Below are 21037 nucleotides of genomic sequence, written 5' to 3'. Positions count from 1 at the left end.
ATTTTCTTAGATGATTTTGCTGCCGGTAAATTCTTATTGGAAGACAGCTGAATAAAATATAAAAACTTTCAGAAGCATGCTAATTCTATTTTTGGATTTGTGCTACATGTTAAATTTTAGCCCATTTTAAGTTTTAATAATGTAAAAGGTCAAATACTCAATGCAGTGCACTTTTTCGTGTCTGCACTAAATGCCACATTAATCTTAGTGTAATTAATGGGCTTACCCTGTATTTATTAAGCAAGAAAATAGGATTATTTCCCTCAGAACCCATGAACCTAGCAGAATAATAGATAAGAAACATAAATTTTGCGGCTGCTGCCCTGACTGAAAACAAGCTACACAAGCCCAAATAAATTCCTTTTTGGTTTAATTTTCTGGGATCCAAAATTAGAGTATAAATCCCTGTATCAATCACTGTAGTCCCATTATCGTCAACCTTAAGGATCAATATTTTACAAGGCAGGGTAGGTAATTGGAGATTCACACCACTAGGCAGGTTATTACATACGATTATTATGTTAAATGACAAGCTCATTCAGGAACCGGATTGCATGCAAATTGGCTTTTATGTCTCTACAAATTTCTAAAATGTAAACACTAGCCATTCATCATATACTTAAATGGAAATTAGAACCAATGCTGGAGTCACACCAAGCTCGAGGTCAGGAGGTGCTGGTGGATAGATCCTGAGCTCCTTGGTCAGTCCTTGGCAGGAATGCCAAACTACAGTTTTATGGGCAGTTGACAGTGATCACTATTGTTAATCTCAATCACAAATGGTCAAAACCTAAGGAAATTTAGAAATTATGTAGACCTATAGTGGTCCCCGAATGAGACACATCAGCATCACCAGGGAGCTTGTTAGAAAGACAAATTCTTGGGCATTCCCCACCCTCCCAAGACCTACTGAATCAGAAAATCTAGTGGTGGGACCCAGGAGTGAGTGTTCAGCAAGCCCTTTGGGTCATTCTGAGGAATGGTTGAATTCCAGGCAATTTGGCCTCATTGTGTCCGGTTTTGTGAGTGACAAGAAGACACAATTATTGGACGGTGAAGTCAGAGACAGAGTGGCCAGATCTGGGGGTAGGGGGGGAAGAGAAACATGGGGATGGGAGGCGGGTGTAATTTCTCTCCTCTACTGAAGCTGCTGCAAACATGGCAATCAAGTCTGACATGCAAGACTGAAAGGGGGGAAAGGAGCTGGACCAGCTTTGCTCTGCAGCAAACCACAGGTGTCTTGGCACCCCGAAAGCAAGGCAACCAGAAGATAAAAGGAAGGGAGGAACACCACTGGTCATGGTCACGGTCACACAGAATTACAAGTGGGGACAAGGAGAGAGGACAAGCCTTGCCTCTATTCACCCTCATGCATTCCATCTAGGATCTGAAACTCATCAAAGAAAAAGATTTAAATTAAAAATAATAATAATGCTTGATAGAGATAAGTGCTAAAATTAGTGCTGAAGCAATTAACTGGGGCTAGGAATAAAGTCTGACACATCTGCAATGTTAATGTGATTAGTGCTTCAACTGTTGGTTTTGTGTTTTGTTTTGTTTTGTTAAGATTATTTATTTTGGAGGGAGAGAGAGGGATGGATGGGGAAGAGCAGAAGGAGAGGGAGAGAGAATCTCTGGCAGACTCCTGGTTGAGTGCAGAGCCTGATGGAGGGGCTCAATCCCATGACCCTGAGATCATGACCTGAGTGAAACCAAAAGCCAGACACTCAAGCTACTAAGCCATCCAGGTGCCCCCTGCAACTCTGTTTTTATACTAAGGTCATTCTTGGACTCAAGAATTAAGTTGCAGGAATTAATTGTTTAAATAAAAGCAAATATAAAAAATAAAATAAAATAAAATAAAATAAAATATAAAATAAAAGCAAATGAAGTAACAGGCGACTGAAAACCTTACAATAATCACATTTTTCTTTATTCTATATAGATATAATTTAGGAGCAACTCTGAGATTTCTGATATTTTACAGTTAGTGACCTAAAAACTGAAATTTCATAGGGTTCAGTCTTTTTACCTAGACAGACAGATAAGCACATCCATGTAGAAAAAGATATAATTTGAGACTTTTCGTTATTTGGTTAAAGTTTGTTTTGTTCTCATTATCTGTTTCATTGATTAAATATAATCTTCACAGCTGAAAATTTATCCAATTGTATTTTCTAGGCTACATTTTATATCCTCTAGGATCCATCAGAAATACTCATTTCTGTGAATATGATTGTTATCCGAAAATAAGACACTGTAACTTAGAAAGAGACAAAGAGGGGGGCCTGGGTAGTGTAATCGGTTAAGCATCGAACTCGGTTTCCACTCAGGTCATGATCTCAGGGTCCTGGGATTGAGCCCCTGACCCCCTGACCCTGGCTCCACGCTCTTTGGGGACTTTGCTTGAGATTCCTTCTACCTCTCCCCCTCATGCTCTCTCTCTCTCTATCTGTCTCTGTCTCACAAATAAATAGATCTTTTAAAAAAATAGAAGAGAAAAAGAATAAATCCGAATATATTAATTTTAATACCAGTTTTAGAAACAGATCAGACATCTTAAATCCTCCATTCAGTGATTTAAAAAAATAAAATAAAATAAAATAAAACATGAAACAAGCTCCTGAATCCATTAGGAGACATTCCCCAACCCCATTGCTCCTTGTTTGTGCTGCTGAAGAATCAAATTCCAGACGTTAAAGGCACATGGCATTGCCAGGGCCCTTTCCAAATCTGATGTATGGACATCAGAATGACAGCAGCTGCTCCTATATCTCTCTCTGCCAGTAGAATTTACCCTTTATATCTCATGTGCAATGTGTTCCTCTTCCAAAAAATAGGAACTGTGCATAATGAAAGTCGTGACCACACATATCATTATAAATAAACCCATTCCCCATGAGCAAACTAGTGGATTTACTACTCAGCCTTAAGCAGATTTGCAGGGGATGGATTCTGGTTTGTGACCAGACAGGTTGGAGATTTGTTATGTTGGGGCATCTTCCTCCATGATAATAAACATAAGCAACTCATGTGTATGGGAAATCTACAGGAGTAAGTGTCATGCCAAGAACTCCCCATGCATTGCCCTTTGGAAAATACTTACCACTTAGCGTCAGCCCTAAGGCAAATGTCATTCTCCCTGTTTGAAAAATGCAAAACCTGGTGGCCTTCGAATGACCGCCAGTTAAACCCAGATCTGTCTGTGTGCAGACTTTATGCTTGAGCTTAGAATTTGCTAACTCTAGAGGAGGTCACCTTTGGAGCTGTTGCTGTGGGACCTGTCCCTGAGCACTGAATGCCAGACAAGACAAAGAAGATGAGAAGGCCAGAGCTACATGGTCCAGCAGCGAGACAGCAGCAGGGTGGTATCTCATCAAAAGTTACAGCAATGTTGGGACACCTGGGTGGCTCAGTGGTTGAGTGTCTGCCTTTGACTCAGGGCGTGATCCCAGGGTCCTGGGATTGAGTCCCACATCAGGATGCCCACACAGAGCTTGCTTCTCCCTCTGCCTGTGTCTCTGCCTCTCTATGTGTATCTCTCATGAATAGATAAATAAATAATAAAGTAAAAAAAATAAAGTTACAGCAGTGTCTACCAGTAGGAACATGAAGAAAACCCCAAAGGGAAAATCTTCGGCCTTCAGGGCTTTCTTCACAGAGAACAGATTCTCACACGTTCCTTTCTGCCCAGGAAGTAGTAAGTAGACTTGCAACTTCAATACACACCAGAGGGTGTTCAAATTAAATTTAATGGTGTGATGTTTTAACTATTCTTGCATAATTTAAGTTGGTTTTTATTTCTGTGATTATAGAGTCTAGTCCATTTATTCCTCCTTCTCTCATGAAAGACGTTATACAGCTGGGGTAGCCATTCAGTGAACGTCTGGGTCTTCAACTGTTTCAAATGTCTATTCATTTTGAGTGTGATCCATCTTACTTTGTAAAAAAACTCATCGTTTACTTAAATAGGAAAAAGTAATAATAATTTTTAAAATGATCCTTTAGGCTCTTTGGCCCTAAAACCAATGGCTCCAGAACTTACCACAGTCAGTGCCATCTCAGTTAACTCAGGTTGCCATAACAAAAATACCATAGACTCAGTGGCTGAAACAGGAGAAATCCATTTCCCCACAGTTCTGGAGGCTGGAGTCAGCATGGTCAGATTTGGGTGTTTTCCTGCCTTGCAAATGGCCCCCTTCTTGCTGTGTGCATCATGGCCTCTCCTCAAGTCTGTGGGGAGACAGAGGGAGAGAGAGAGACATCTCTTCCCCTTCTAAAGCCACCAATCCCATCTGATTAAGACCTAACCCTTATGATTTTATTCAATCTCAATTACATCCTAAGAGCCTTTCTTCCAAATCAACCACACTGAGGGTTTGGGTTTCAGCAAGTGAATTTGGGGGCTGCATATCAGGCCACAGCTGCATTCAGCCCAGGACCCGAGACATCACATGCTGAATGCAAGAGAAGCTTCCATCACAGGATGCCAATGTCAGCATCCGGGGGAAACGCACTAGGTGCCCTGAAGTCAGTCATGAGTTCTAAATCTAGACTAAAACAAAGGCGTATGTAAGCTAAGAAAGCTTGCCAAAATGAGAATTCTGAAGTCTGGAGCATTTTTTCCAGAACTGAGAACTCAGAGTCCTCAGAGGAGACCCCAAACCAAACAAGCACCATACACACCCGTCCCCCACAAGTACCTACTGAGGACCCCCACTTCAAGCTGAGGACTTGTGAACTGTGAAGACCTCAGAACCTCCTGAATCATGAGATTCCACCAGAATGCATGCATTCTGAGCCCGCGAACTGGCCGTTTTGCAGCTGTAGCTTTCCCAGAATCCCCGCAGTTGGCGGGACTACTTCCAATGCCGTTGTAGGGTGTCCTGAGACCCTTAAGTGGGAGGAAGGTGGGGGGATATGCCTGAGATGAGTGATCTTGTTAGTAGTGGATAGACTTGGATAGCCTTCTGTATCAGATAGGACTCAGGCAGAGAGGCAGAGCCAGGAGGAGAGATATATTAAGAGACATTGCAAAGAACTGGTTTATGTGATTGGGGCGGGGGGGGCGGGGCTCGACAAGTCCAAAATTCAAGGCCAGGCCGTGGATAAGACCAGCTGGAGATCTAGGATGGAACTGGAAACCACAGTCCATGAGCAGAACTCCCTCACCAGGAAATTCGCAATACTGCTGTTAAGGGCTTTCAACTGATTTAACCAGACCCACCCAGGTTATCTAGAATAATCTTCCTATCTATGGACTGTAAACATACCTACAAAATACCACAGAGCAACACTTGATTAGAGTTTTTTATTGAATAACAGGGCTGTAGCTTTGCCAGATTTCCACCTGGAAGAACAATCCCAGCCTACAAGCATTCTCTGTGCTTTGAGAGGGCTACCAGGTGCCACTGCAAAAACAAGCTACGTGAGGCCAAACTATTAAAAGCTCCATAGTCACCTCCTAAGGAAACACTGAAAAAGTCATAACCCTGGCATCTGGAGTAATCACTAGGAGTTACACAAGCCTCCAGTGTCACCAATGAAATCCAAGTGCTAATTCCTATCTGGCTTCCCTGCAGAAGACTAATGGAAGAGCTCAATGAAAGTGTGTATAAAAATACACTAAAAACAAAAGTTTTACACACCTATAAGGGAGTTTCTGGTTTTACATTGTTGGTGTTGGTATCAGAGAATGTATGTTATTTTGGAAGCAAGTAATGTTAGAAATAGGGCATTAGGCAACAGCATTTCACCAGGAGTAAACCCTCCAGTCTCTGCTCCTTTTGTTGGTTTCCACACATTTCTTAATTTTAACCTGTGTCACTCAATCTAGCCAACAGTTATCTTAGTTTTAGGATTATGACCATCTGTTTCAGCAAGTGTATTTCTCAATGGGTGAAGAGTATTCATGAAATGAAAAAGGCCTGGACAAAAGTATTTCATAGATATGGATATCCAAAGCATTTAAATGTTACTGCTTCTCATCAAACAAGCAAGCAGACCCTTATATTCTGTGATCCTGACTGTGAAAAAGTATGAATTGCTTCTTCCTCAGGACTCACTGCAACTTGCCCAAGATCCATATTTATTCCAGCACATATAACTGCAGAGACCGGATGGGATTTCTGGGAATGATATTCACCACCAGCTAGGAGCCTACACTAATCTCCACACTGACACCTCAAATCTCAAGTATCTAAATGAACACAAGTTATTATACTTTGTAGTTTCTGCTCATAGGAAAATACATATAATTTAAAACATTTAAATATAATATATATTTTGGATATATGCAGACCTAATGAGTATTTCTAAGGTAGAGATTGTTGATAGAAAGCAGAAGGTAGGATAGAATGCATAATTATGCAAGACATTGACGAATTTTTCCCAAAAATGCACACCTCAATGCACACCAAGCAAGAATCGAGCTGCCTCTGCATGGATTAGCTGCATAGATTAACACAAAGAATGAAGATTAGGAGGGATGTTTAAACTTGAGTTTAGTGTTTTTATATCATATTTCTCTCCATGCAGATATTTAAAATTGTGCTAAGTTGTATATTTAAACATACAGATGCAATATGTAAACATCAGTGGAAACTATTATTATACTAAAAGGGCAAATCATTCAAAAGTTTATAAAGATCAGAATAACATAATCACTGGCATTGTCTTTGTTACATTTTCACATTTTAATCAATAGAAGCCTGTCAACCGTCCTGTGAAAATTACACCTACTAGTTAAAATGTTCTAGAATCATGAAGCAAGGCCATAATTGAATGTTATCAATAGGACAGAGCATGTAAAATTCTCACCTTGCTTCTCAACACCCCTGTGCCATACTGCCCGTGTGGGCCACATTTCTGTGCTTTCCGTCACACATTCCAGCAGTCAGCAGTGGGATGTTCTAAAATACACTGTGACTGCATCTTCTTGGTTCAGTTCAACTGGCTGTCACAGAGGAGAGGAAAAAAAAAAAAAACTATCTTAACAAAAGAACTTTGATAAAAGATATAGTCACCAATGAATCATCTCCCAAATGTTAACCATCACAGCTTGTAAGCTATTTACCCTGTAATCTCTTTATTTTCTGTCTTTAAAGTATCCTATTGTGGTATGGTAGTAGTCTTTTAGAGCAATTTTAAGGGGCAGCAAATCTTTGAGAACAATTTTCCATATTCAGAATTAAAGCATGCTTCACTGTTTTTAACAAAGGCTCTAACAGGATAAAAGCTTCATTTGAAAACCACAGGAATCATTCATTTTCTCTGCTTTGTGTTTGTCCTAAAATAAATGTTTCTTTCTTCCTTGTGAAAACCAAATGAGCTCTCTGATTTTTTTTCACATTCCATCTTTATATTTGACAGCATGCTATTGCTTTAAAAAAAAAAAATCATCAGAAGCAAAGACCCTCCCCATCAAAACAATAGCAGCAACAAAAATGTGTGTACCTTATTAAGAAATAACTCAGACAGTTCTCAGATGACTGGATTGTCTTTATTGGAAATTAATTTTCATTAACAATTATTTCAATCCTAAGAATTTGAGTGATAAGAGGGCCACTAATCTAATTTTCTATTCTCTAGCGAAAACAACATTGTCATATTCACTCTTTCTTTCTCATGTGTGATGGAATTTTTTCAGCTCACTCTAAGAAACTGTCCTTTTTGGTCACTATCATATAAATTATGTCATTCAGGCATGATGTGTCCTTCAGATAAGGGAAGATTTCACGGAAACTTAGCAGAGTCTTACTAAATAATGAGTCAGTATAAAATCCAACAAAAATTCAAAGGCACTACCTTAGCATGGGAATCATTACATATCACTATTTATTAGCATTGCCAAGAGCATGGAGTGTCAGAGATTTTACCTACCTGCAAGCTAGCAAGTCAGCCTGCCGCAGCATCACAGATCATGGCAGAAGATGGAAGACTCCTGAATCAGAGACTAAGGGTGTTTTATGACTCACAGAAACAGTATTAGCCAGAGTACCAGCATTTATGTTGGTTTCCTGAGTCCCAAATCTCACAGGGAGATGTAAAGAGGGTCAGGAGACACCTACACATGAAAGAGGTTGTGTTACTGGAGACGAACCACAGAAGTTTAGGGAACCCCAGTGTTTTATAATGGGCAATAAATAATACAGCCTGAACTTTGTCTCAGAGAGAGACATCTTTTTGGCACTGTAGATAAATAAACCTCTTCTTTCTTTCAGAAACAGACAGTATCTCCATTTGTATAGCTGTTTGCTGTACAAATATCCTTGAAAAGATAATCCAGAATAAAGGCCGTCAATGTCTCTGCTGCAAAACACTCAAAGATGCAAGAGCTCATGGAGAATTGTCTACCAACAAACTTTCACTGCATGGGTCTTCTTTCTTCATCAATTAGTCCACTTGTTAGGGTCAATGCATTACAATGAGCCAGAAATAATGATTTTCTTATTCTCATAGTTATACATTTTGGGGGCACGTGGGTGGCTCAGTCAGTTAAACGTCTGACTCTGGGTTTCAGGTCAGGGCATGATTGCCCTGTTGTGGGATCGAGCTCTGCGTCGGGCTCTGTGCTCAGTGCAGAGTCTGCTTCAGGTTCTCTTTCCCTCTCCCTCTCCCCCATGCTCTTGCTGTCTCTCTCTCAAAGAGATAAGGAAAATCTTTAAAAATTTTTTTTAAAAAATAAAGAATACATTTGAGAATCACATTTCACTTTATTATTATTTACATTTTCATCTCAAAAAAGATTGTAATTTCCTCCATTAGACAGGACGAGGCTATATAATTATATTATTGTGATTCAACAGATAATTATTGACTATCTAGGATGTGCAAGGCAGTATGTGGGACATCTATACTTCTGTGTTCTACTCTGCACAAGGAGTGAGCTGCTGCATGCATTTTTCATAGTTTTACTCATTAATATTCACTGAGTACCTGCTGTGAGCTGGCATTTTACATGACTCCAAAGACACAAAGGTAAATAAGCTTCCTTTCCTCAAGTTTAGTATAAGCTCGTAGAGGAGACACAAAAATAGAGTAAGAGATGAGACAGACATATACAGGTGGTGCTAAGGAAGCACAGTAGAGTGGCTTCTGACTCAGGCAGCTGACATGTTGAGCAGGAATGGGTAAGCCTTCCTCGGTGGATTCTTAACCTAAAAATAGGAATTAACCCAATAAGAGATGAGTACAAATGACCAGAAGGGTGGGCATTCTAGTAGAGGAAGAAGCCTGTGGTTTAGAAAGCCTGCTCTCTTTGTGAATTTTCTATTAGAATGTTAGAGCCGAGGGTGTGAGGGAGAGACTAGGGAAATGGTGCTGGAGAGGGAAGGGCAGCTCACATCACAAACAGTCCCTGGGGGGTATTCCGATACATTTACACACATAGAGAAAAAGAGTGTAAGGGTAACAATTTGGTTAAAAGGAAGCCCTGGAGGATTTGTCTTGAAGCCATGTTGGTATGCAGAAACCATGTTTTTACATAGATTTTTATAGGAGAGGAGTGGAACTGATGAATTTTATACATGGCAGTTAATTAAAGAAGAGCCCCCAAAATCATACCCTTGTCATCCCCATTGGGAATCTTAAGTACTAGGCTAGGAAGTTTGCATTTATCCCCCACCACCATCAAAAAAAAGTATGTAGGGGAGAGATCACCACACCTTCATAATCATTTTGGCAACTATTAGGTGACAGCATTGTCAGGAAGCCCAGTTGGGTGGCTAGAGCCATAAACCTGATGACAAATTCAAGGTAGAGGTAGTGAGCATGAAGGAGTTAAGTGGAGCTAAGAGGATTGAAGGAGGTAGAAGCAACAGGACTTGCTGACTGATGGAGGGGAGATGATGGAAAAGTAAGGAGACCACAGTGGCCCCCAGTGCTTCGACATGGGCTGTTAGGTTGATGGTGCCATTCACTGAGTACAGAAGGGAAGGGAAACAGGGTGGAGAAGAAGGATTGGCTCAGCTTTGAAATATTGCTTCTCGGGCAGCCCGGGTGGCTCAGCAGTTTAGCGCTGCCTTCGGCCCAGGGTGTGATCCTGGAGACCCGGGATCGAGCCCCACATTGGGCTCCCGGCATGGAGCCTGCTTCTCTCTGTGTGTGTGTCTCTCATGAATAAATACATAGATAAATAAAATAAATAAGTAAAAAGAAATATTGCTTCTCAGTAATAGACAAGTTTTTGCTTCTCAATCATGCTCTCCTATTCAATGGGTGACATGCCGAGCTGGAGAGGCACAAAGGTTTTCTTCGTTCTAAAAGCCTCTGGTTCTCTGTCTCTGGGTGATAAGATGCTGCTCTCAGGTTTCAGGCTTTTGGGCTCACTCCACCAAGAATCCCAGAGAAACTCACCTCCCCCCCCCACCCCGCTCCATTTTTTGGCGGGGGGAAATCTTTTCCATTTATCAGAACTTAATTGTTTAGCAAATTAAACAATATCCAGAAATGCATCTAAATAAAAGGCAAACAAACTGAAAGTGAACATAGTGTATTGGGATTGAGTCTATCCATTGGTGTAGTTACATTATCTTCACAACCCTGGGGTGGTCACTAGGATTATTCTCATTTTACAGATAAAGAGGAACTAAAGTTGAGTTACAGGGTCAGAACTCAAAGTCAGGTCTATCAGGCCCCACATCGTGTTCTTCAACATTGTCCTGGGTTCCCCATACCATCTCGCTACCAAATTTCTAAAAGGGATGGTCCCATTTGCCATCTCAGTCCCATTCCTACAGCTGCCAGAACTGCTTACATTTTCTTTGTTGGAAGTCTGTTCAAGTCTTTTTTTTTTTTTTTAAGATTTTATTTATTTATTTATTAGAGACACACAGAGAGAGAGAGAGAGAGAGAGAGAGAGGTAAAGATACAGGCAGAGGAAGAAGCAAGCTCCATGCAGGGATCCCAATATGGGACTCGATCCCGGGTCTCCAGGATCATGTGAAGTCTGTAGGTCTGGCAGTATCAGCAGTACTGTGTCCCATCCCTGGACCGCCAGATGTTTCTTTCACAACTGGGAGGAAAATATTTCCTATGCATCCAAATTTATCTCTTCAATTTTCTTTCAAAGAATTACTAACTTCTAATTCTCTCCTGATTCAAGGAAGTAAAAGGGCCTAGTACTAATAACTTCATAGGGCCAAATTTATGTAATGCTAACACCCTGTTTATGGGGTACCTGCTAAATGTGATATCCCATGCTGGTCACCTTAGATACACCATCTCATTAAATGCTGTCAGGTGTCACGAGCTCATTTTATAGGTGATGATACTAAAGTTTGGAGTGGCTAAGGACCTGCCATGGTGCCCACAGCTGAGAGCTGACTGAGCCTGTGTTCAAACTAAACTTACCTGACTCCATAGCCACTCATGAGGGCTACTCATAATGACTTACAATTCAGCATAATTTTCTCAAAAATTACACAAATACTTAAAGGGAAATATTCTTACACTGTTGGTGGGAATGCAAACTGGGGCAGCCACTCTGGAAGACAGTATGAAGGTTCCTCAAAAAATTAAAAATAGAACTACCCTATGTCCCAGCAATTGCACTATTAGGTATTTATCCAAAGGACACAAACATAGTGATTCAAAGGGGCACGTGCATCCCAATGTTTATAGCAGCAATGTCCATAATAGCTAAAATATGGAAAGAGCCTAGACAGATGAATGGATAAAGAATCTGTGATATATATAGATATATATATATAGATATAGATATATATATATAGATATATATATATAGATATATATTACTCAACCATCAAAAAGAATGAAATCTTGCCATTTGCAATGACCTGGATGGAGCTAGAGGGTATTATGCTAAGTGAAATAAGTCCGTCAGAGAAAGACAATTATCATATGACCCCACTCGTGTGGAATTTAATAAACAAAACAGATGAACACAGAGAAAGAGAAGGAAAAATAAGATGAAAACAAGAGACAAACCATAAGAGACTCAACTTGAGGAAACAAACTGATGGTCGCTGGAGGGGAGGTGGGTGGAGGGATGGGGTAATTGGGTGATGGGCACGTGATGTGATGAGCACTGAGTGTTATATGCAACTGATCAATCACTAAATTCTACCCCTGACACTAATAATACACTATGTGTTAATTAAATTGAATTTAAATTTTAAAAAATCAAAAAAACTACACATATACTTGAAAATATAATAAAGAAACAGGAGTATTGAAAACTTAAAAATGTAATAATGGCAAAACAAACCCTTTTCATCTTTGGTGCCAGCAGCTGGTTCTCTTCAATCTGTGTGAAAAATGCTATAAAAGAAAGTAAAAGGAGAAAAGGGAAAGGAAGGAATTCATTGGAAACAAGAGGATTCTACTTTCTCTAATGTCAGCATGCTCCGGGTACCTGCCCTGCATAACTCCATAGAACTCCTGCATGACACTGGCTGCTTGTCTCCACTGCCACGCTCTCCTCCCCTAAGAGATTCTTTCATCATCATTTCATTGGACTTATGTTTGGAATAAGCTGTCTGAAAAAGGAAAAAGATGTCTTTAAGTCAGATCATATATGCCTGAAGATCCAAAGTTGCAATCTTTGGACAACAGTGCTACCGACCTGAGCTACTCACATCTGCATCCAACCGAAGCAAAGCAAATAGGAAATGTTCTCCCTTTGGCCAGACTTGTCTTAAGTAACAATAAAATTGTCTTTTAAAATTTTTAGCAGGAACAATTTCTGACCCCTTCAGGCCGTGCCCCCACTGTGAATCCAGGCCGATGTGTTAGCTAACACATAATTGATAGCTAATGAAAGAGACTAGTGCCACCTTTCTTTTATTTTTTTTTTTGGCAGAGTCACATTAAGATTAAAGCTCCTGGGGATCCCTGGGTGGCTTGGCGGTTTAACACCTGCCTTCAGCCCAGGGCATGATCCTGGAGTCCCTGGATCGAGTTCCACATTGGGCTCCCTGCGTGGAGCCTGCTTCTCCCTCTGCCTGTGTCTCTGCCTCTCTCTCTCTCTCTCTCTCTCATGAATAAATTTAAAAAATCTTAAAAAAAATAAAATTAAATTAAAGCTCCACAAGGACTGAATGATGTCATGTTTTGAAAGAGTTAAACTCAGGATTTAATTCTTTTCATCTTGGTGTCAAGAAATGACAAATGACCCTTTAACTTCAACTGCTTTTGTACTTAGAAAAATCTCCCAACTCAAACTATTTTCTAAATATCTTTCTAGAAAGTGTTTTTTTATTTTTTTTTTAATATTTTATTTATTTATTTAGGATAGTCACAGAGAGAGAGGGAGAGGCAGAGACACAGGCAGAGGGAGAAGCAGGCTCCATGCACCGGGAGCCTGACGTGGGATTCGATCCCGGGTCTCCAGGATCGCGCCCTGGGCCAAAGGCAGGCGCCAAACCGCTGCGCCACCCAGGGATCCCCATAGAAAGTGTTTTTTTATACTTATTTTTTTACTGACTCTTCAAAGTCTTTATTCTCATGTGTAGTGTAGATAAGAACATAAACTAATACATTTCTTCAAAGAACTAGCCCAATTTCCCAGTACCAGATTTTTTTTTTAACTTGATAGAATTGTAGAGACTTGCAGGTAGAGAGGCATAAAGAGGCAAACATAAACCTTTTCTGTCTTTGACTTAGCTAAGATTTAGAAAAATTTAATTTTTATACGATTTACCAATTTACATTGTTAGTGTTATTATTTATGTAAACATAAATGGTTTGCCTCAAAATATCCTTACACTATGGCAGCAGTGAACATAAAGGGAATTTATGTTCCCACTAACCAACTAACTAACACTAACCAACTCATTGTCATGATGTAATCCAAGAACAATCCAGATGGTTTATTGATCATAACTTTCAAAGAGTTACCATCCTGTCCAATTAAGTGATTGTTAAATATAAAAGCAAACAAATGATAAAAACTAATGTTTCTGATTTTCACAATTATGAAATGTAAGTCAAACATATAAAGAGATACAGACCCTTAGAAAAAAATAGTGAGTATCCAATTCTTACAGTTAAGTATTATGAAGCACAAAGCAGATTATCCTGTGCTCTTCTGAAAACCAAGATAACTGTGGAATTAAAGGGAAAAAAATTATGAGCCTTGCTTGGACCCTTGCCTCTAAGATTTGTTTTTGTTGTTTGCAAAACCATGCCCTTTTCTTTGACCATTTTGATACCCATAGGTAGAATTAACCTTCTGGGGTCAGTGAAGAGTTTTGAGCCAGGCAGCTTGAGTTCCAGGGTCCCTGTCTGTGTCCCTGAGAGCACTGATCCTACAGGGCTACCAGGTGGATTAAATAAATCAGCATTAAGTGAAGTGTCTCACGCTTCCTGGCACATTGTTAGTGCTCAATAAATTTTAATGATCAGAATCACCCAGAGCCTGGCACTCTGCTACTTGGTGTGTGATTATGCCCAACCCAAAGTCATTTGGTGAGTGTGAGGACCGGCCTTAAAAACTGTACTCTCCATCACTGCCCTGCTTTGCCTGTTTTGAGTGAAATTAGTGCAGGCAACACGACATTATAAAACGGTGAGTGTTCTAAATAGAAATTATTTGGTCTTTGACATTAGAACTTAATATGAAAAACAATTGATAAAAATATATTTTAATCTCCCATACAATGAGAGTAAAATAAAAATAATTCATTAACTGAAACTACAAGAGGTTAAGATGATGACTTTTGTTGCTGCTCATTGGGTACAATGATAACACTATGCCTAATAAGGATTGCTCAATCTGCCTAGAAAAGTAACTTGGAGTTTTTGCAGCAGTTTCTCATAAAACGTAAGAGATGTCAACAGAATTATTCCTTTGTCCTATACTCCTTGACTCCATTTTCATAAACCTTGGATCTCTTATTCTCTATTTATCTGGATATTTACACTACTAATACTGTGTTCTAATACAGACATGTTGCAATAACTACTCTCCAGGAAGTGCTACTAACAAGACAGTTGTCTAGGTTGCAGATTTCTAGGTTCTGAAATTGCTGTGCATACTTTATTCATTGTGTAATTCAGAATTTAGAATATTGAATTTAATTAAATGCTAGCAAGTATTTCTGTAGAACTTTCTCAATGAGAATGAACCTCTCAACTCCCCAGCAAACCGGCTAGTCTGGTCTCAGTCTTATATATACATCAGTAGCAGCAGTTTTCAACTTTCCTATTGGACCTGGAGGAATACTGATTAGTTGGAGAAAATGGAGAAGAATTATAACAAAATCCTAGGTAGTGTGCATAAAACCAGAGGCATCTTTTTATCTTTGTAGTAGACTTCCATGAGAATTTTTTTTTTCTATCAGGGCTACATTTTATCCACCGAATGTGTTAGGATGCAAAAAGGGTTGAGAATAGCTACTCCACCATCCCGTTCAATGAGATTTTGAAACACACTTCTCATCCAATCACTTATTAAAATCGTTCAAAAGCTTCCTGTCACCTGTAGAAAAAATATCCAGTCTGTTGATCAGGATATAACTGTCCATGACGTGTCCCCTCTCCACCTCTCAGTCTCATCTGCTACCACTCGCCATTTGGATTTTTTATATTCACTATTGGCACAATGAGGGTCATAATTCGTAATGGTAAGATGTAAGGAGTTTGAAAGCCATGATGATTTGGCATTGTGTTCTTATACTCACAAAGGAGATATTTACAAATATAAGAAGACAAAAATTCCATTTGTGATTATTGGAATGTTGCCCAGATCTCTGAAAAATCAGCCCAATCAGTCATTAGAAGGAAAAGCTTTAGGCAAACTTCTACAGAGAATGAGATTAAAAATCAGATCTTTATACATACAGATGGCCAACAGACACATGAAAAGATGTTCAACATCACTCATCATCAGAGAAATGTAAGTCAAAACCACGATGAGATATCACCTCACACCTGTCAGAATGGCTAAAATCAACAACACAAGGAACAACAGGTGTTGGTGAAAATATGGAGAAAAAGGAACCCTCTTGCACTATTGATGGGAAGGCAAATCAGTACACCTACTATGTAAAACACTATGGAGGTTCCTCAGCAAGTTAAAAATAGAGTTATTCTATAATCCAGCAATTGCACTCCTGGGAATTTACCCGAAGTGTACAAAAATACTCATTCAAAGGGAGTGCACTCTGTTTATAGCAGCATTATCCACAATAGCCAAATTATGGAAACAGCCCAAATGTCCGTCAACTTATAAATAAAGAAGATGATGTAATGGTACATTACTCAGCCACAAAAAAGGATGAAATGTCACCATTTGCAATGACATGGATGGAGCTAGAGAGTATGATGCAAAACAAAAAAAAGTCAAAAACAAATACTATAGGATTTCACACATATGTGGAATTTAAGAAACAAATAAATGAACAAAGGAGGAAAAAAGAGAGAGACCAAACAAGAAACAGAATCTTAGCCGTAGAGAACAAACCTACAGTTACCAGAAGGGAGGTGGGTGGGGGACACAGGTTAAATAGGGGATGGGGATTAAAGAGGGCACTTGTGATGTTGTAGGGGAGGGTGGAATCACTGTATTGTACACCTGAAACTGATATTATATTGTGTGCTATTTAGAATTTAAGTAAAAACTTTAAAAATATAAATAAAAACCGAGTATTTGTCAGGCACTAAGCAAATTTAATTTTTAAGATTTTATTTGTTTATTCATGAGAGACACAGAGAGAGGCAGAGAGAAGTAGGAAGCCCAACGTAGGACTCGATCCCAGGACTCCAGGATCAGGACCTGGGCCCAAGGGAGGCACTCAATCACAGAGCCACCCAGGCATCCGACAAAATTTTTGACACGTATGCCCCAACTCATTTCAGAAGTCCTCAGAGCAAATGCAAGCTTAACCTTGTATCTATGGCAGAATAAAGCTGTGCTACACTATATGAAAACCTGATAGGAAATTTGAAACAGCTTCATTAACGTTCCTCATATTTAGTCTAAGCATGTTGCAAACTTCCTCCTAGGTAAACTGATGTGACATTCAGTAAATTTCTCTGTAACGTATCTGTTGTAACTCAAATCTCTAAGTATATATTGTATAGGGAAGTCTCATTGCTATGACAAAGTGGGTTTTTTTTGCATTAGTTTAAATTTTTTAGGGAAGAATTATAGCAAATAAAATTTTCCACTGTCTCCCTAAGACATCATCTGAGGGACAGTCAGCCGATACATATTCTTGTTATTGATCTGTAGATTAATGTGACTTTTCAGTAAATTTGTTAAAATACCTCAGACTGTAGTTCTGGAGATCTCTACCTGAACTGGAGTATTCTACTTCATGATCTTAAATAGTCCCTTGATTGTTTAAACTGTCTGCAAATCATATGTTCAAAATGAAAACAAAGATATATCTATATATCGTTTTTATTAACATCATATTTAAAATGTTATAACTGGATCTTTAAAAATAACAATGAAATATTTACAATTCAATAACTAAATAATTGAATTTTTCATTACATAATATTTCCCCATTCCTCATTGATCAACATTAATGAATTTTCATTCTAGGGATTCTCTACACCTCATACTATATTTCAACTTAGATTATTACATTTTGATATTTACTGTTTTATTGGTTGCCATAGAGTACTTCTAAACCCCACCATTATTCAGATGAATTCTGCTAACAGTGAAGAGTTCAGCTAAGTTTTGCAAAGAGATCACAATTGTAGAAAATTAACATTCCAGTAGATAAGTAGAACACAAGAGAAATGAAATGCAAGGGAATAAATGGATCCTACATCAACCAGAATAATAGATCTAAGACTATTTTAATTCTAGAAATAGGTAATAAAAATGTAATTCTGTATGAATCAGGTCAGACCATCTTTAAGGCAAATTAAAGTATTATAAACTATATTATGTCTGATTTTTTTACTGTTAGAATGTTGCTGCTAACCCAACAGGCTGGGTACTATATAACATTAAATAATATGCATTTCCCCACTCAAAAACTTCTGATTTTTAAAGATATGCATAAAAAATATTTAGACGTCCACTTATGAAGTAAGCAAAAAAGACCCATATTTTGGGGACTGACAGTGCCATTATTAATAACAATAAATGTACAAATGTATATTTTAAAAAGGAAGGAAAGTAAAAGGAGTAGAAAAACTTTTGCAAATTAGAGTAGTAGAATTTTTTATTACTTAGTAAACCTGGAAGATAAGATGTAGCCAATCTCAAATCTCCACAAGGTGAAGCAACAAAAAAGAGTGGAAATAGAACAGATTGGAGAATTATAAGATCTTTCCAGCACTGGAACACATAAAGAAAGATGATTTGGGAAAGAGCACAGGTGGTAGGAGAGAAAGTGCACTCTTGGGCAGCTCCGATGGCTCAGCAGTTTGGCGCCTGCCTTTCGCCCAGGGTGTGACCCTGGAGTCCTGGGAACTAGCCTCGCATTGGGCTTCCTGCATGAAGCCTGCTTCTCCCTCTGCCTGTGTCTCTGTCTCTCTCTGTGTCTCTCATGAATAAATAAATAAAATCTTAAAAAAGAAAAGAAAAGAAAGAAAAGAAAAGAAAAAAGAAAAGAAAAGAAAAGAAGAAAAGAAAAGAAAGAAAAAGAAAAGAAAAGAAAGTGCACTCTTAGGGTAGTATAGTTTTTTTCTTTTTTGCAATTTTATTTTTTTTATTAGATTCAGTTTGCCAACACACAGTATAACACCCAGTGCTCATCTCATCATGTGCCCTCCTTCATGCCTGTCACCCAGTCACTCCATCCTCCCACCTCCTTCCCTTCCAGTGACCCTTTATTTCCCAGAGTTGAAGTCTTTCATGGTTTATCTTCCTCTCTAATTATTCCCCACTCAGTTTCTCCCACTTCCCTTATGATCCCTTTCACTATTTCTTATATTCCACATGTGAGTGAAACCATATGATGATTGTCTTTCTGCAACTGACTTATTTCATTCAGCGTAATATTAGGGTCGGATACTAACACCAATGCCGTACACTCTTATACTAAGTTATTACTATTAATTAATCTAAAACATGATTCTATTCATAGAAACTATTTTGATTGCCATTATACACTTGAGGAATCAATGGGACAGAGCAGTAATATCTTTGCAGTTGTCACCTTGCTAATGAGGAATGGAGCTGGGACCCGAACCAGAGCAAAGCTAACACTACAAACTATCACATAATACAAGCCTCTTTAATTTAGGGTGTGAACAAAGAGAGATTCCCAATAAATCAAAGAGCTGAAGACAACATAAAAAATTTATGAAAATATATATAAAACAACTTATAAGAAAATATTTTAATAATTCTGTGACAAGGGAAGACATATTACCAAGACACAAAACTCAGAAAGCACAAAGCCAGATTTGGCTTCAAAAAAATGAAACATTCAAAAAAAAAAAAAAATCCTTCATGTTGCAAAAGGAAATTAACTAAACAACAAGGTGCAATTTTTCAACTTGGAAACATCCTTCAACTTGAAAAAAAAAAGTAAAAGTCTAATAATATCCAGATCTATCTCATGTTAAGAAAATACTTTTCTACCCTCTGTGTGGAAATGTAAATGAGTGCAATGCAAATTGACAGTTTATTTCAGAAATTTAATGGCATAAACCAACTATTAAATATTTAAATTCTTTTTTTGGCAATGTGAAGGGTGAGAAATTACATGTGATACTGAATCATTTTATGTAATCTTAAACCAAATTACATAACTTTACTAACAAGTACAAATACCTCCTAGAGAAGAAGTAAAGATATAATATTCCCAGGAAAGGAGAAAGTGTCACATCCCTCATCTTAACATTTCCTGATCCATTTTACTTCGGATACTTTGCTCTGCACTGAACAGTGTTCCCCCAAAATTTACAGATTGGAGCCATGCCCCCAGATGTGAGTGTATTTGGAAATAGGGCTTCTCAGGTGGTCATTAAGGTTCAATGAGGTCATAAGCATGGGACCCTGATCCAACTGGATTGGTTTCCTCAGGAGAAGAGGAAGACACCCCCTGGTAAGAGAAGAGCCCATGTCGGGACACGGGGAGAGAGCAGCCACCTGCAGGCCAAGGGGAGAGTCCTCCCCAGAAATCAACCCCGCTGGCACCCTGATCTAGGACTTCCGGCCTCCAGAACTGTGAACACTTAAATTTCTGTTGTGTAAGCCCCCCAGGCGGGGGTCCTGTGTTACATCAGCCTGAGGTGGTGAAGATAGGGCTTTAGTTGTTTTGTTCTTTGACGGCAGCCTTTTGAGGTACTTCAATCACGTGAACACTGATATTTCTTCTCTGAAGCTTTGCTGTATCCTCAACTAAACAGAGGTTTCAGTGAAACGCCAGGACACCTGCACCCCGATGTTTCTAGCAGCAATGTCCACAATAGCCAAACTGGAAGGAGCCTCGGTGTCCAGTGAAAGATGAATGGATAAGGAAGATGTGGTTTATGTAGACAATGGAATATTACTCAGCCATTAGAAATGACAAATACCCACCATTTGCTTCGACGTGGATGGACCTGGAGGGTATTATGCTGAGTGAAATAAGTCAATCAGAGAAGGACAAACATTATATGGTCTCATTCATTTGGGGAATATAAAAAATAGTGAAAGGGAATAAAGAGGAAAGGAGAAAAAAAAATGAGTGGGAAATATCAGAGAGGGAGACAGAACATGAGAGACTCCTAACTCTGGGAAACAAACAAGGGGGGGGGTAGAAAGGGAGGTGGGGGGGAAGGGGTGACTGGGTGATGGGCACTGATGGGGACACTTGATGGGATGAGTACTGGGTGTTATGCTATATGTTGGCAAATTGAACTCCAATAAAAAATATAAATAAATAAATAAATAAATAAATAAATAAATAAATAAATAATTCTGTGAGGAAGCACAGAGGCCAGCGGTGGCGTCCAGGGCTTGGGGGCTAGGGGTGATGGACAGATGTGAGTCACGCATACACACTTCTACTTAGAAGAAGAATACGTCCTGAGGGTCCAATGGACAGCTTGGTGACTACAGTTGATAATATGGTTTGTATACCTGAAAGGGGCTGAGAGTAGATCTTGAGCATTCTCA

At 39.0% G+C, this 21037-nt stretch overlaps 1 protein-coding gene across 3 annotated transcripts in view; it reads left to right on the top strand.

Moving 5' to 3' along the window:
* The window catches only part of DOK6 (docking protein 6), a 369850-nt gene that overhangs the window by 335387 nt on the left and 13426 nt on the right, over positions 1-21037 (top strand). Inside the window, exon 7 of one of the 3 annotated variants that reach the window (XM_077885193.1) lies at positions 8223-8614. The exons of 1 other annotated variant lie outside the window; for it this stretch is intronic. In XM_077885193.1, coding sequence (XP_077741319.1) covers positions 8223-8398 — 176 coding nt within the window. In that variant the 3' untranslated portion in view covers positions 8399-8614. Of the gene's footprint in view, positions 1-8222; positions 8615-21037 lie in introns of those variants that run through there. One more of the 3 variants, XM_077885253.1, reaches the window with a different exon arrangement.

This window comes from Canis aureus, chromosome 1, assembly GCF_053574225.1.
Source record: "Canis aureus isolate CA01 chromosome 1, VMU_Caureus_v.1.0, whole genome shotgun sequence".
In the NCBI taxonomy this organism is placed as follows: domain Eukaryota; kingdom Metazoa; phylum Chordata; class Mammalia; order Carnivora; family Canidae; genus Canis; species Canis aureus.
Note: the sequence above shows the minus strand (reverse complement) of the source record. Positions and strands in the feature narration are given on the sequence as shown.